We start from the raw sequence: 12,706 nt of genomic DNA, 5'->3' as shown, positions 1-12,706 counted from the left end.
AGAAAAATAGCATAGTCAAGGGAAAACACACTAAACAAGAAGATTACATATTGGATAACCACAGCGACTGCATAGAAGCGATGGAAAAAACAGATGCCTATAAATATCTAGGATACAGACAAAAAATAGGAAGAGATAATACAAATATTTAAGAAGAACTAAAAGAAAAATATAGACAAAGTCTAACAAAAATACTGAAAACAGAACTGACAGCAAGAAACAAGACAAAAGCTATAAATACTTATGCTATACCAATATTGACCTACTCAGTTGGAGTAGTGAAATGGAGTAACACAGACCTAGAAGCACTCAATACACTTACACAATCACAAAGCCACAAATATAGAATACATCACATACATTCAGCAATAGAAAGATTCACATTAAGCAGAAAGGAAGGAGGAAGGGGATTTATCGACATAAAAAACCTACATTATGGACAGGTAGGCAATTTAAGAAAATTCTTTCTAGAACGAGCAGAAACTAGCAAAATACACAAAGCAATCACTCATATAAATACATCGGCTACACCACTGCAATTTCATAACCACTTCTACAACCCTTTAGATCACATAACATCAACAGATACGAAGAAAGTAAATTGGAAAAATAAAACACTACATGGTAAGAACCCGTATCATCTAACACAGCCACACATCGATCAAGACGCATCCGACACATGGCTAAGAAAAGGCAATATATACAGTGTGATGGAAGGATTCATGATTGCAATACAGGATGAAACGATAAACTCCAGATATTACAGCAAGCATATTATTAAAGATCCCAATACCACAACAGATAAATGCAGACTTTGCAAACAACAAATAGAAACAGTAGACCATATCACAAGCGGATGTACAATACTAGCAATTACAGAATACCCCAGAAGACATGACAATGTAGCAACAATAATACATCAACAACTTGCCATACAACATAAACTAATAAAACAACACGTTCCCACATACAAGTATGCACCACAAAATGTACTGGAGAATGATACTGGAATTATACTGGAACAGAACCATTATAACAGATAAAACAACACCACATAACAAACCTGACATCATATTCACCAATAAAAAGAACAAATTAACACAACTAATCGAAATATCCATACCCAATACAACAAATATACAGAAGAAAACAGGAGAAAAAATTGAAAAATACATCCAACTGGCTGAGGAAGTCAAAGACATGTGGCATCAGGATAAAGTTGACATCATATCAATTATACTATCAACTACAGGAGTCATACCACACAATATCCACCAGTACATCAACGCAATACAGCTACATCCAAACATATACAGGGTGTTACAAAAAGGTATGGCCAAAATTTCAGGAAACATTCTTCACACACAAAGAAAGAAAATATGTTATGTGGACATGTGTCCAGAAACACTTACTTTCCATGTTAGAGCTCATTTTATTACTTCTCTTCAAATCACATTAATCATGGAATGGAAACACACAGCCACAGAACGTACCAGCATGACTTCAAACACTTTGTTATAGGAAATGTTCAAAATGTCCTCTGTTAGCGAGGATACGTGCATCCACCCTCCGTCGCACGAAATCCCTGATGCGCTGATGCAGCCCTGGAGAATGGCGTATTGTATCACAGCCGTCCACAATACGAGCACGAAGAGTCTCTACATTTGGTACCGGGGTTGTGTAGACAAGAGCTTTCAAATGCCCCCATAAATGAAAGTCGAGAGGGTTGAGGTCAGGAGAGTGTGGAGGCCACGGAATTGGTCCGCCTCTACCAATCCATCGGTCACCGAATCTGTTGTCGAGAAGCGTACGAACACTTCGACTGAAATGTGCAGGAGTTCCATCGTGCATGAACCACATGTTGTGTCGTACTTGTAAAGGCACATGTCCTAGCAGCACAGGTGGAGTATCCCATATGAAATCATGACAACGTGCGCCATTGAGCGTAGGTGGACGAAACTAAAATGAGCTCTAACATGGAAATTAAGCATTTCCGGACACATATCCACATAACATTTTTTCTTTATTTGTGTGTGAGGAATGTTTCCTGAAAGTTTGGCCGTACCTTTTTGTAACACCCTGTATATAAAACTACAGAAATCTTTAATTATTGATACATGTTCAATTACCCGAAAGTTCCTAAATGCAATGTAACATATACCGTACAGTTAAAAGGAAGTCACACTAGATCAAGGTGCGCGTCACTTTCCATTTTTAACCAGACATAACGTCTGAGAAAGGAAAGAAATAATAGTAATAATAATAATAATAATAATAATAATAATAATAATAATAATAATAATGCATTGAGAAACATACTCAACAGCATGCGGTTGCGACTCAGTGTTGAAAGGCATAATTAGTGGGACCATGGTGATAACACATACAAATAGTAACTGAGTTTGGACATTATTCGCAAAGCAGATTGCTAGTCCTACTGGTAATGCCCTAACAAAATGTAACGTACCTGCAGGAGGCAAGAATAATAGTCGGTACTAATCTGTGGGTACAAAGTAAACATGTTTTGCATCTAGTAGATGAAGTGGTGTGAATAAATTCACACCCACGATGGGGAAAGAGCTTCTTTCAAAGCTAACCAATCTTCCATTTCTACGATTGTAGTATGTAAGGACAAATGTTTTCTAGAGGACCCACTTCAATCACTGGTGATGATTAAGATGCCAGATACCGTACCACATGGACTACATTTACCAAATAAAAACCATATGCCTCACCCCAGGATCGAAACATAGACATGCTGCATGCTAACCCAAAACTCTGTTCACTGCACCAATTGTAGTGCACAACCAAAATGTGTTGTCAGAGGTAGTTACTGTACATGTGGTTGCAGTGTTGCCAGATTGTCATTCTTTAACGTCCTTTTTCTGCCGGATGTACTTGCCAGATGAAATTCTATGACAGACATTTTTTTATCGCTAGCATGTGAGGAGTCGCGCTGTGAAGCCCGAGTGCGCAAATTTCGGTTCACTCTGTGTGTGAAACGTAAAAGTGTTGGGCAGGACTCTATAAAAAAGCAGTAGATGTGCAATTGTTGTTTACTACAGTTTAGTGAACGCTATGCTAGTGTTTACTTGAGTGTGACTTAGGTTTTGTATGCTCTGAATTCTGTACAGCCAAACAATCTGATTTCGGTTTACCCTAGCCTGTATGTTTTGACAGTCCAGTCAAATTTCGGTAAATCCAAATTTTAATTTTTGCACATTAAATACTGCCACCTGGTGCATATTTAAAGATTGTGACGTATAACATAGCACTATCTGCTAATGATGGAAACAATAACTTTAAATAATCAAAAATTGTAATATTTAATGGCAAGATTTGTTGGTCCAGGTTTTATGTAAATAACTTGACACAAATACTCTCATCTTCAGTTTATTTTACAAAATGTGCAAGGCAAAAACGTACAGTCAGTTTGCTCAATAAGTCAAGAGAATAATATACATTGTGGCTTCTGCTACTGGTACTTTTATGTGTTTGTAACAATCAAACCACAACTTTCAATTATTATAATGTTCATCACAATTAATTTCGCTGTACTGTGTTGCAATAGTTTTACATCATTTATTACATCGTAAGTTGTTTAATGTAATCTTTTACAATGAATAAGGTCATAAACTTTCATAAAGTAGCACTTTTATGCATAAAAATTGGTCCTTTTCACACGTGTCTTCATTTCGATTTCATATTCATTTTTCTCGACCGGTATGAGGTTTTGGCACTGGCTTAAATGATTTATTGTAGAATTAAATCTGTAAACTACCTAGTCTTCCTCTAGGAAAAAAAAGGGTAAACTTCATACAGTATATGGAGCTTAATGAAAGATAAACAATGAAGTGCCCTACACGAAAAGTATTTTTACCTTACATTATTAATGTGTGCATTTGTGAAAAATAATTTGAAAGTGCTCAAAATTGTTATTCTAGAGTACAACACATAAAACTACTCAATTTCTCAAAAGAAGGTCTGTCAATAATGAATTTCACAGGTACTTCACTAGTCACTGGCATCAGATAATGCACTAAAACTTTGACGAGACATTTGCATTTCGGTATCTGTACTGAATACGAGTCAGTTACCGTACTGGAAATGACTCGTGCACGTGGGCTTTTGTCTGCACAAAATAAGAGTGCCATCCGAGTTCACACTGGTATCTCGAGTGACCACTTGCCGAAGTATGCAGTGCTGTAAATCTGTAGTGGTCCTTTACAAAGAATCCTCCGTGACAGTCACTCTCGACCGTACCCGGGCAGATACTGATTCCCCGATGCCTTCCGTCTCCCCGCAGAACGCCACCGGGGCGAGCGCGCCGACGCGGTCCTCTTCGTCGGCGTCGACAGCGCCGCTGGGAGCCGAGAGTGCGGGCGACGAGACGGAGGACTCCGGCGCGGAGAGCTTCGGCGCCGACAGCGGCGTGCACGCGGGCCTCGCGGCGCCCGGCTCTGGCGCCGCGTCCGCCGTCATGGACGAGCAGTCGCAGGACAGCTGGGCCAGCTCGAACAACGCCGGCACCGACAACAACGGCAACCCCGCCGCCGCCAACAACAACAACGATGACGCCGCGAACCGGCAGCCCAAGGTCAACCCGCTCAAGTGGTCGGTGAGTGTCACTGCCGCCTGCAGCTGTGAGAGGCTGCCGTCGTCTCAGATTTGTAACATTGTACACTCGGCTGTTTCGACTCCTGACTGACTAAATTTGCCACGAGAAGACTGTCAATAACAGAATGAGTTGCAACATTCTGTAAAATTTATCGCTATAACTGTAAGTCAACACTACGTCTTGTCCGCACCGTACCTGCGGGAGTGGGACGTAGGGGATAAAGAATATCTCGCGAGACATCACCTAACGTGATCATTGAAATTAGAGTCTACCAGTGCAGGTTAATCACCATGTCAGTGACTTTCTTTTGTGGCCCAAACGATCCTGTGACCATTTGTTGTGTCCTTCTTCGTATACATCCAGTGTCCCCCTGTTAATCCTTTTTTTTCCTGCCTCTGGTTCCACAGAAGTTATTCCCTGATGACTTAACAGGTGTCCTACCATCCTGTCCCTTCTTCTTGTCAATGTACTCCACACGTTACTATCGTCACTGCTTCTGAGGAGAACCGACTCATTTCTTACTGGCCCACCTAATTTTCAACATGTTTCTACAGCACCACATCTCAAAAGCTTCTGTTCTCTTTTTTTCTTATTCTGTCATAATCCACGATTCACCTCCAGACACTGGTATACTGTAAACATATTGTTGTGACTTAGAACACTTTGAAAAACACAAAAACATGAAATTCACATTTATTAGGTCACAGACTGACAGCTTAACCTAAGTAAGAAGATACAGTTTAATGATTAAATAAGCGAAAAATATACCTATTCAAAAAAGCAGATAAAAATTCACTTGACGCCTTACTGAGAGACAATCTCCACTCATTCCAAATTAATAATATAAGTGTAGACCAGATGTGGCTTAAATTCAAAGAAATAGTAACGGCAGCAATTGAGAGATTTATACCAAATAACTTAACAAACGACGGAGCTGATCCTCCTTGCTACACAAAACGGGTTAGAATACTGTTGCAGAAACAACAAAACAAACATGCCAAATTTAAACAGACGCAAAATCCCCAAGATTGGCGAGCTTTTGTAAAGATGCTTATAACAGTTTCCATACCAAAAATTTGTCTCGAAACCTGGCAGAAAATTCAAAGCAATTCTTGTTGTATGTGAAGTATGTTAGTGACAAGAAACAATCAATGCCTTCTATGCACAATAGCAATTGAGATACTATAAAAGACAGTGCTACCAAAGCTGAGTTACTAAACACAGCCTTCCAAAATGCCGTCACGGAAGAAGAAGAAGAAGAAGAAAATATTCTGGAATTCGAATCGAGAACAGCTGCCAACATGAGTAACGTAGAAGTAAATATCCTCAGAGTAGTGAAGCAACTTAAATCACTTGTGTTCGAACGTAATGAATTACCTCGGAGAAAAGGGTCTATTAACACACAGTCAACATGGGTATAGAAAACATCGTTCCTGTGAAACACAACTAGCTTTTTATTCACATGAAATGCTGAGTGCTATTGACAAGGGATTTCAGATTGATTCCGTATTTCTGAATTTCCAGAAGGCTTTTGACACTGTACCACACAAGCAGCTCATAGTGAAATTGCGTGCTAATGGAATATCGTCTCAGTTATGTGACTGCATCTGTGATTTGCTGTCAGGGAGGGCACAGTTCTTTGTAATTGACAGAAAGTCATCGAGTAAAACAGAAGTTATTTCTGGTGTTCACCAAGTTAGTGTTGTAGGTCCTTTGCTGTTCCTTATCTATATAAATGATTTGGGAGACAATTGGAGCAGCCGTCTTTGTTTACTGCAAAACAATTTCGATTTAGAAGAAATATCGGAATGGTGTGAAAAGTGGCAGTTGACCTTAAATAACGAAAAGTGTGAGGTCATCCACATGAGTGCTAAAAGGAACGCGTTAAACTTTGGTTACACAATAAATCAGTCTAATCTAAAAGCCGTAAATTCAACTAAATACCTAGGTATTACAATTACGAACAATTTAAATTGGAAGGAACACATAGAAAATGTGGGAAAGGCTAACCAAAGACTGCGTTTCATTGGCAGGACACTTAGAAAATGTAACAGACCTATTAAGGAGACTGCCTACACTACACTTGTCCATCCTCTTTTAGAATACTGTTGTGCGGTGTGGGATCCTTACCAGATAGGACTCACTGAGTACATTGAAAAAGTTCAAAGAAAGGCAGCACGTTTTGTATTATCGCGAAATATGGGAGAGAGAGTCACAGAAATGATACAGGATTTGGGATGGACATCATTAAAAGAAAGGCGTTTTATGTTGCGACGGAATCTTCTCACGAAATTCCAATCGCCAACTTTCTCCTCCAAATGGGAAAATATTTTGTTGACACTGACCTACATAGGGAGGAACGATCACCACGATAAAATAAGGGAAATCGGAGCTCGTACAGAAAGATATAGGTGTTCATTCTTTCCACGCGCTATACGAGATTGGAACAATAGAGAATTGGAATCATTTGCCGACTGAGATGTCATTGCGTACAAGACCTGGCATTGTGGAATAGATGCTAAGTTCCAATCTAGACCTAGTTATGTATATAGTAATACGCCTTTTACATTGTATACCCACTCCCAGGCACTTGAATGTGATTTGCAGAGTATCCGTGTAGATGTAGAAAAGATACATACGAGACTAGTGACGAATATGGACTTGTCGATCTGTACTGACTACCCACCAGAGCTGGTGTACGGCCGTATAAAGGGCTTTCGCACACTGTGGCCATGAGCGATTGGCTGCAGGTGACCGAGGAGCCAGACAGCAACCGTCGGATCCCGGTGGGGCCCGGAGTGGCCAAGCAGCGTGCTGTTCAAACTGTGTGACGCGTGCTGCAGTAGTGGTGGCCGGTGTAGTAACGTACGGGTTGCTACGTGTACATTATCGGCAATTTCTTAATTAAAGTAAAGCCAATTTTTGATACTGTCGCACTCTTAATGTCGACACCTTTGGTGAAATTAAAGCCAAAGTTTCTTTCCATTTTGCACATGCCAAATCAGTCCTTCCGATGACTATTTCTTTTTCAATTTCTTCACATTGTTCCTGCAAGATTTTCACCTAAATTTCTTTTTTATTTCATTCCTAAGTGATGTATATGTTTGATTCCTGTCTTCTTCTCAACATATATTTTGTACTTCCATCTTTTGTTGATCAGTTGAAGTATTTGCTTTGGTACTGAATGTTTCTTCAGTTGTCTTCCTTATATCTATATTTGTCCAGCTTCTGTGATTGCTGTTTGCCTATTGTGATATTCAGTATCACTGTGTCTGTCTGAAAATGACCACTGGCTAATCACAACTGTTTAGGGCACTGCGAAATATTCGTGTGATTGTGTTGGGTGAACTATAAAAAGCAAAATAATAAAATCATAATGTCAGAAAAAATTTAACAAGTTCACATTACCTTGCCGATTAATTATATTGTATCGGTTTTCTGTATTTTAAAAATGGCGTGAATGAAGTACGGAAGTTTTAAAGTTCCTTGCAGTTTGCGCAGGACTGGGACTTGAACGGGGAACCACTGCCTTTTTGTGGCTAATGCTGTACTCACTGATCTATCAACACTATATTGGTTCTAATCCTGCCAGTACATCTCTCCTACTTTCTGAAAGGCAGAAGTAGAGCTGTGAGGGTGGGACATGATTTATGCCTGGATAGCTTAGTCGGTACAATGTTTACATGTAAAAGACAAATGCTCTGAGTTTGAGTCTGAGTCCAGCACACACACACACACACACAGACACACACACACACACACACACACACACACACACACACACACACACACAAGCTCCTACTTGCATGATCTGCCTTTAAATATAATTCCTCCTGTCTGCAGTAACTTAGCTGACTGCAAAACTGCAATTGGTTAACAAAAATAATCATATTTCACATTTTGTAGCTGATGCAACAACAAAGAGGAATATACTGATTTTCACAAGTAGCTAACTGATGACATGGGCTCAATGTTTATTGTTGGCAAGAGATCTTATTCCAAACTACAGAATGAAATGCTGACTTTTAACTCAGGTAATCTTATATTGCCTCAACTTTGAACACATTATAATAAACTTTACATAGACTGGTTAAAGAGTTGGTACTTTTTTCATTTCAAACCTTTGCAATCTCTGTCTTCCGACAACAGCCTGGACTCCCTTCAATTAACTCAACAACAACTACCTATTTGCTTGGAATTGCACCTGAAAAGTAACAGTCCTTGATAACTAGGTCATTATTGGTGTTAATACATTTGTAAACTTATAATGAAAAAGTATGTATTTACAAAAACTTAATTGTGGCAATGAGTTTTACAGTAATAAGGAAGATAAGTGGCACATTTTATTTCCTTGTACATTTTCTGCATTATACAAAATTGGTTTTGTACAGCTACTTTTGAAATATGCAAATTCTTGCTGTGGCAAATAATTATTTTGGTTACTGTCCCCGACCCCTACCCTGCTATTCCTCCTCCTTACCCCTACCACCCAAATTGCTTGTCCGACTGTGTGAGGTTGAGCGCAGCGCAGCGATAGAGGTTTCAGTGCTAAAGTCACATCACCTGATATAACTAGCTACTTATCTGATTAAAGACAACTATTTCTAAACTGTTTTCATACTGATTAATAAACTATGACATTTCTTCTGGGTTTTTCTGTAATTTTCTGTTTGTAAATGTTGCTTGTATTGTACAAAAAACTCCTTTATGCGAGTGAATTATCGTCTTCTGGATTTGAAATTACTGACATGCCTGAAAAGGAATCAGTAATTCCAATTTGTACTGTTTCATAATCATGCAGATGAAGTAATATAACTTACTTTGTTATGTACAAGTTACTAAAATACTTCAAAAGTGTTCGATAATCATTAATAAATGTCAAAGAAATAAACACGATTGTAAACATAGGACAGCACAGTAAGATACGTGACTATTGAGAGATACATTAAAGTAGTGCATCGCCTACTCCCGTACAAAGTCTGAGGCCGCTACTTTTCTCCTCGCAGGTGACGGAGGTGTGCGAGTTCATCAAGGGGCTGCCCGGTTGCGCAGACTACGTAGAGGACTTCGCCATCCAGGAGATCGATGGGCAGGCCCTGATGCTGCTCAAGGAGGACCACCTCATGTCGGCCATGTCGATGAAGCTCGGCCCCGCGCTCAAGATCTGCGCCAAGATCGACACGATGCGCGGCGCCGTAGGCGAAGGCGCGCCTGCGGCCAACGGCCCGGCGGTCGGCGTCCCCGTCTCCAGCCCTACCAAGTAGCTGGCGTCCACGTCGGCGTGTCGAGAGCTCTCGCACCGGGACAGAGCGTGACGACGTATCCGTGCGAAAGTTTGCGAGCCAGAGAGGTAGCCTATCCCGGTTTGACATTTGAGCGACAAGATACCTCGGTCGCTTCCTGCCGTCGTGTGCATTTAATACTTTTGGGATCGGCACTGTACAGCGGCAGAGAGTGTGACCCAGACGGACCGTTACAAGGTGGGAAGAATACGTGTGACATCTAATGTCTTCAAATCCCTGTGAAACGTGCAGTATTTCAGTTTGGCGTTTCTAGTTAGGCCACACTGATCCACAGTTTACGTCTCTTGTGGGGGCCGCTCTCAAAATAGCCCCCTTCAGACCCATTTTTGTATCCCCTTTCTACAGTGAGGGATCTTTCTGAGTACAGTCGTCAGTGCGACACGTGTGAATTTGTGCTAGGAAATTTAAGGGTTAAGAATTCTATACACACTCTCACCGGCACTGTGGGGGTCTAAACGGCCACAGATTCACGCGTAATACTCCCCGTAGGTGACTGTAGCCCTAAGTATCTGACGGCCTCAGTCCGAAAGAGGACTTTTCACAGCTGTGGCTGTCTGTATCTCGGACGGGGGATAGTGGCAGCTGTGAGGTGTTGGCCAGAGCACTCGCGGCACATTCAGAAGCGAGCAAGTGTGTCACTACAGGACGGTAACTGCCACTGTGTTCCCTTTCCTGCACTGGCTGTACGTTTGGAGAAACCCTGCCCCCTGTGGTCACAAATTGTGACATTTGGTGAAATCTCCACTGGGCTACCGAGATACCTCTAATGTTACACTTTTCACAAAACTCGTGGCTCGCAGTGTTGAAAGTAGAACTTATTTATCTTGCAAGTGCTTTGTATTTGTGTGCTACTGTGACTAGAAATTTCATTAATTCCACACACGTGTACTCTATTCTGAATACTACTTTCAGATTACTTGACAATTGTGCTAGTTTTGAGCTGATTTTGTGCAAGCCAGATAAACATACCTTTTACTGGATGCCATTATGTGTGGTTCCAGTGACACCTGTATTCCTGTTTTGCAGGAAAAAAGTGTACTCCAAACTACTGTAACATATGTTCCTTTGTGACAGACATGTTCCCATTCTTACCAGTTATTATTGACAATGAGGCTGAGGAAATGGGTACAAAGGAGAAATGGAAGCAGCGTTTTGTTTGCTGCGGAAAGGAGTGTGTTTCGTAATCGAAACGGTTCTGTAATTTGTGTAGATTTTTCTCGATCAGCATGTTACTTATTAAGAGATGTGTGTTTTATGTTTATTGTGTAGGAAACTGTAAAGGACTTCATCGGCTGTGACATGATATGTTGACTGTTTGTATATTTTTTCCTTGTTTTTTTTTTTTTTGAAGCTGTAGCAGTAGATTTGTTGTTCATTTGTATACATTTACAACTTGTATGTTTATCTGTCTGTCTGTGTGTGTGTGTGTGTGAGTGAGTGAGAGAGAGAGAGAGAGAGAGAAAATCATAAAATTTGGTGGTGCACATCACGTTTTGCTTCCACCGAATAACACTGCCAACCACCTCCTTAATGTAATGACTGACTGCTCTCAGCAATCGTCCTGTGACCGCCAAAGAGAAGGCTTTCTGACTGAAGTGTGGATGCTAGCGAGGCCTCAGTTCGGTCTGCAGTGGGAAGCCGAAGCACTGCCTGGAGTTGCCTCAAGCTATTTGTCTGTGTGAGGCTAATGTCCTCGTATAATTAGTGTCGGACACTTCCAATAGGCTACTGTGAGGAAGCAAAGTATTTGTACAAGGAATTGCTCACTGTACCGGGTTTTCCTAGTTGTACACTGCGGCAGCAAAAGTGCAAAGCTGGAGGACACAGCAAAAAACTGACTACGCAATCTTTCCACCGGGATGCAAAATTTGCTTATGTTACTGGTATGCATTTCACTATTATAGTGAAGGTCAACATTTTTAGCATTCAGCACACGAATGAACTTTTCGTGTTGCAGGTGCAGAATTTGCTAGTGCAGTTAGGCAGACAGGTTACGGAAGCTCGCCACTATCTTTTTCTCGCCTCGTATAAATGCTCGGGACGGGGCTCGTAAATGGCTTCGGTCTTTGACAGAAAGGATGTATTCGACATTTTTTTTTAAAACAATTTTCCTACTGTAGAACAAACAATGATGATATTTAAAATTAGATTTTTAAAGCCGTGTACAAAAGTGAAATAATATAGTGTGAGGTCGCTCAGCTGTCGAGACAGTGGGGTGCCGTCTGGGGCCGGTGTCGGTCGAATCCCCACAGAGCCGTCCAGATTCAGGTACTCTTTAGTTTACCTAAACCACGTGAAGTGAACGGTGGGATGTCCCTCTGAAAAGGACGGGGACGTGGCAGGAGTGCCCGGCATTCGTGTGGAGGCCGAACTGAGGCTGCGAGGCAAACGGGGTGGCGTTACTCTCGCGGGGCGCACCTCTCGCGAGAGCTGACGTCACGAGTGTGCGCTCGGCATTTTTTGAAATCACTGTGTAAACTTAGGTTTTTGAATATTGTACAGATATGTAACAAAATAAAAGGTGACACGGCAGTGCTCGTGTCGGGCATCCGATTGCACAATTTGTACTTTGCTCTTCACTGTTTTAAATATACCAATGCCGTCCTCTCCGATTGAATGATTCGTTTGTTCCTGTGGTGCCACCTTGCAGGTTTGTGTATCGGCAGATTCGTCATCTCTGCACTATGTGACAACTGAATCGGCACGTCGTAATGGAAAATTGGGGCACCACGCAGTTGGATCGTTCGATATAACCTGCCCCAAATTCCAAAGCCAATATCTGGTA

The 12,706-nt window shown here is 41.2% G+C and overlaps 1 protein-coding gene across 1 annotated transcript in view; it reads left to right on the top strand.

Annotated features, from left to right (window-relative positions):
• LOC126427380 (uncharacterized) overlaps positions 1-12,488 on the top strand; it is a 346,885-nt gene extending 334,397 nt beyond the window's left edge. Inside the window, exons 20-21 of the mRNA XM_050089729.1 lie at positions 4,307-4,618; positions 9,625-12,488. Coding sequence (XP_049945686.1) covers positions 4,307-4,618; positions 9,625-9,882 — 570 coding nt within the window. The 3' untranslated portion in view covers positions 9,883-12,488. The remainder of the gene's footprint in view (positions 1-4,306; positions 4,619-9,624) is intronic.
• Positions 12,489-12,706: the final 218 nt, after the last annotated feature.

This window comes from Schistocerca serialis, chromosome 11 (assembly GCF_023864345.2).
Source record: "Schistocerca serialis cubense isolate TAMUIC-IGC-003099 chromosome 11, iqSchSeri2.2, whole genome shotgun sequence".
NCBI lineage: Eukaryota > Metazoa > Arthropoda > Insecta > Orthoptera > Acrididae > Schistocerca > Schistocerca serialis.
This window is presented reverse-complemented; position numbering and strand designations above follow the sequence as displayed.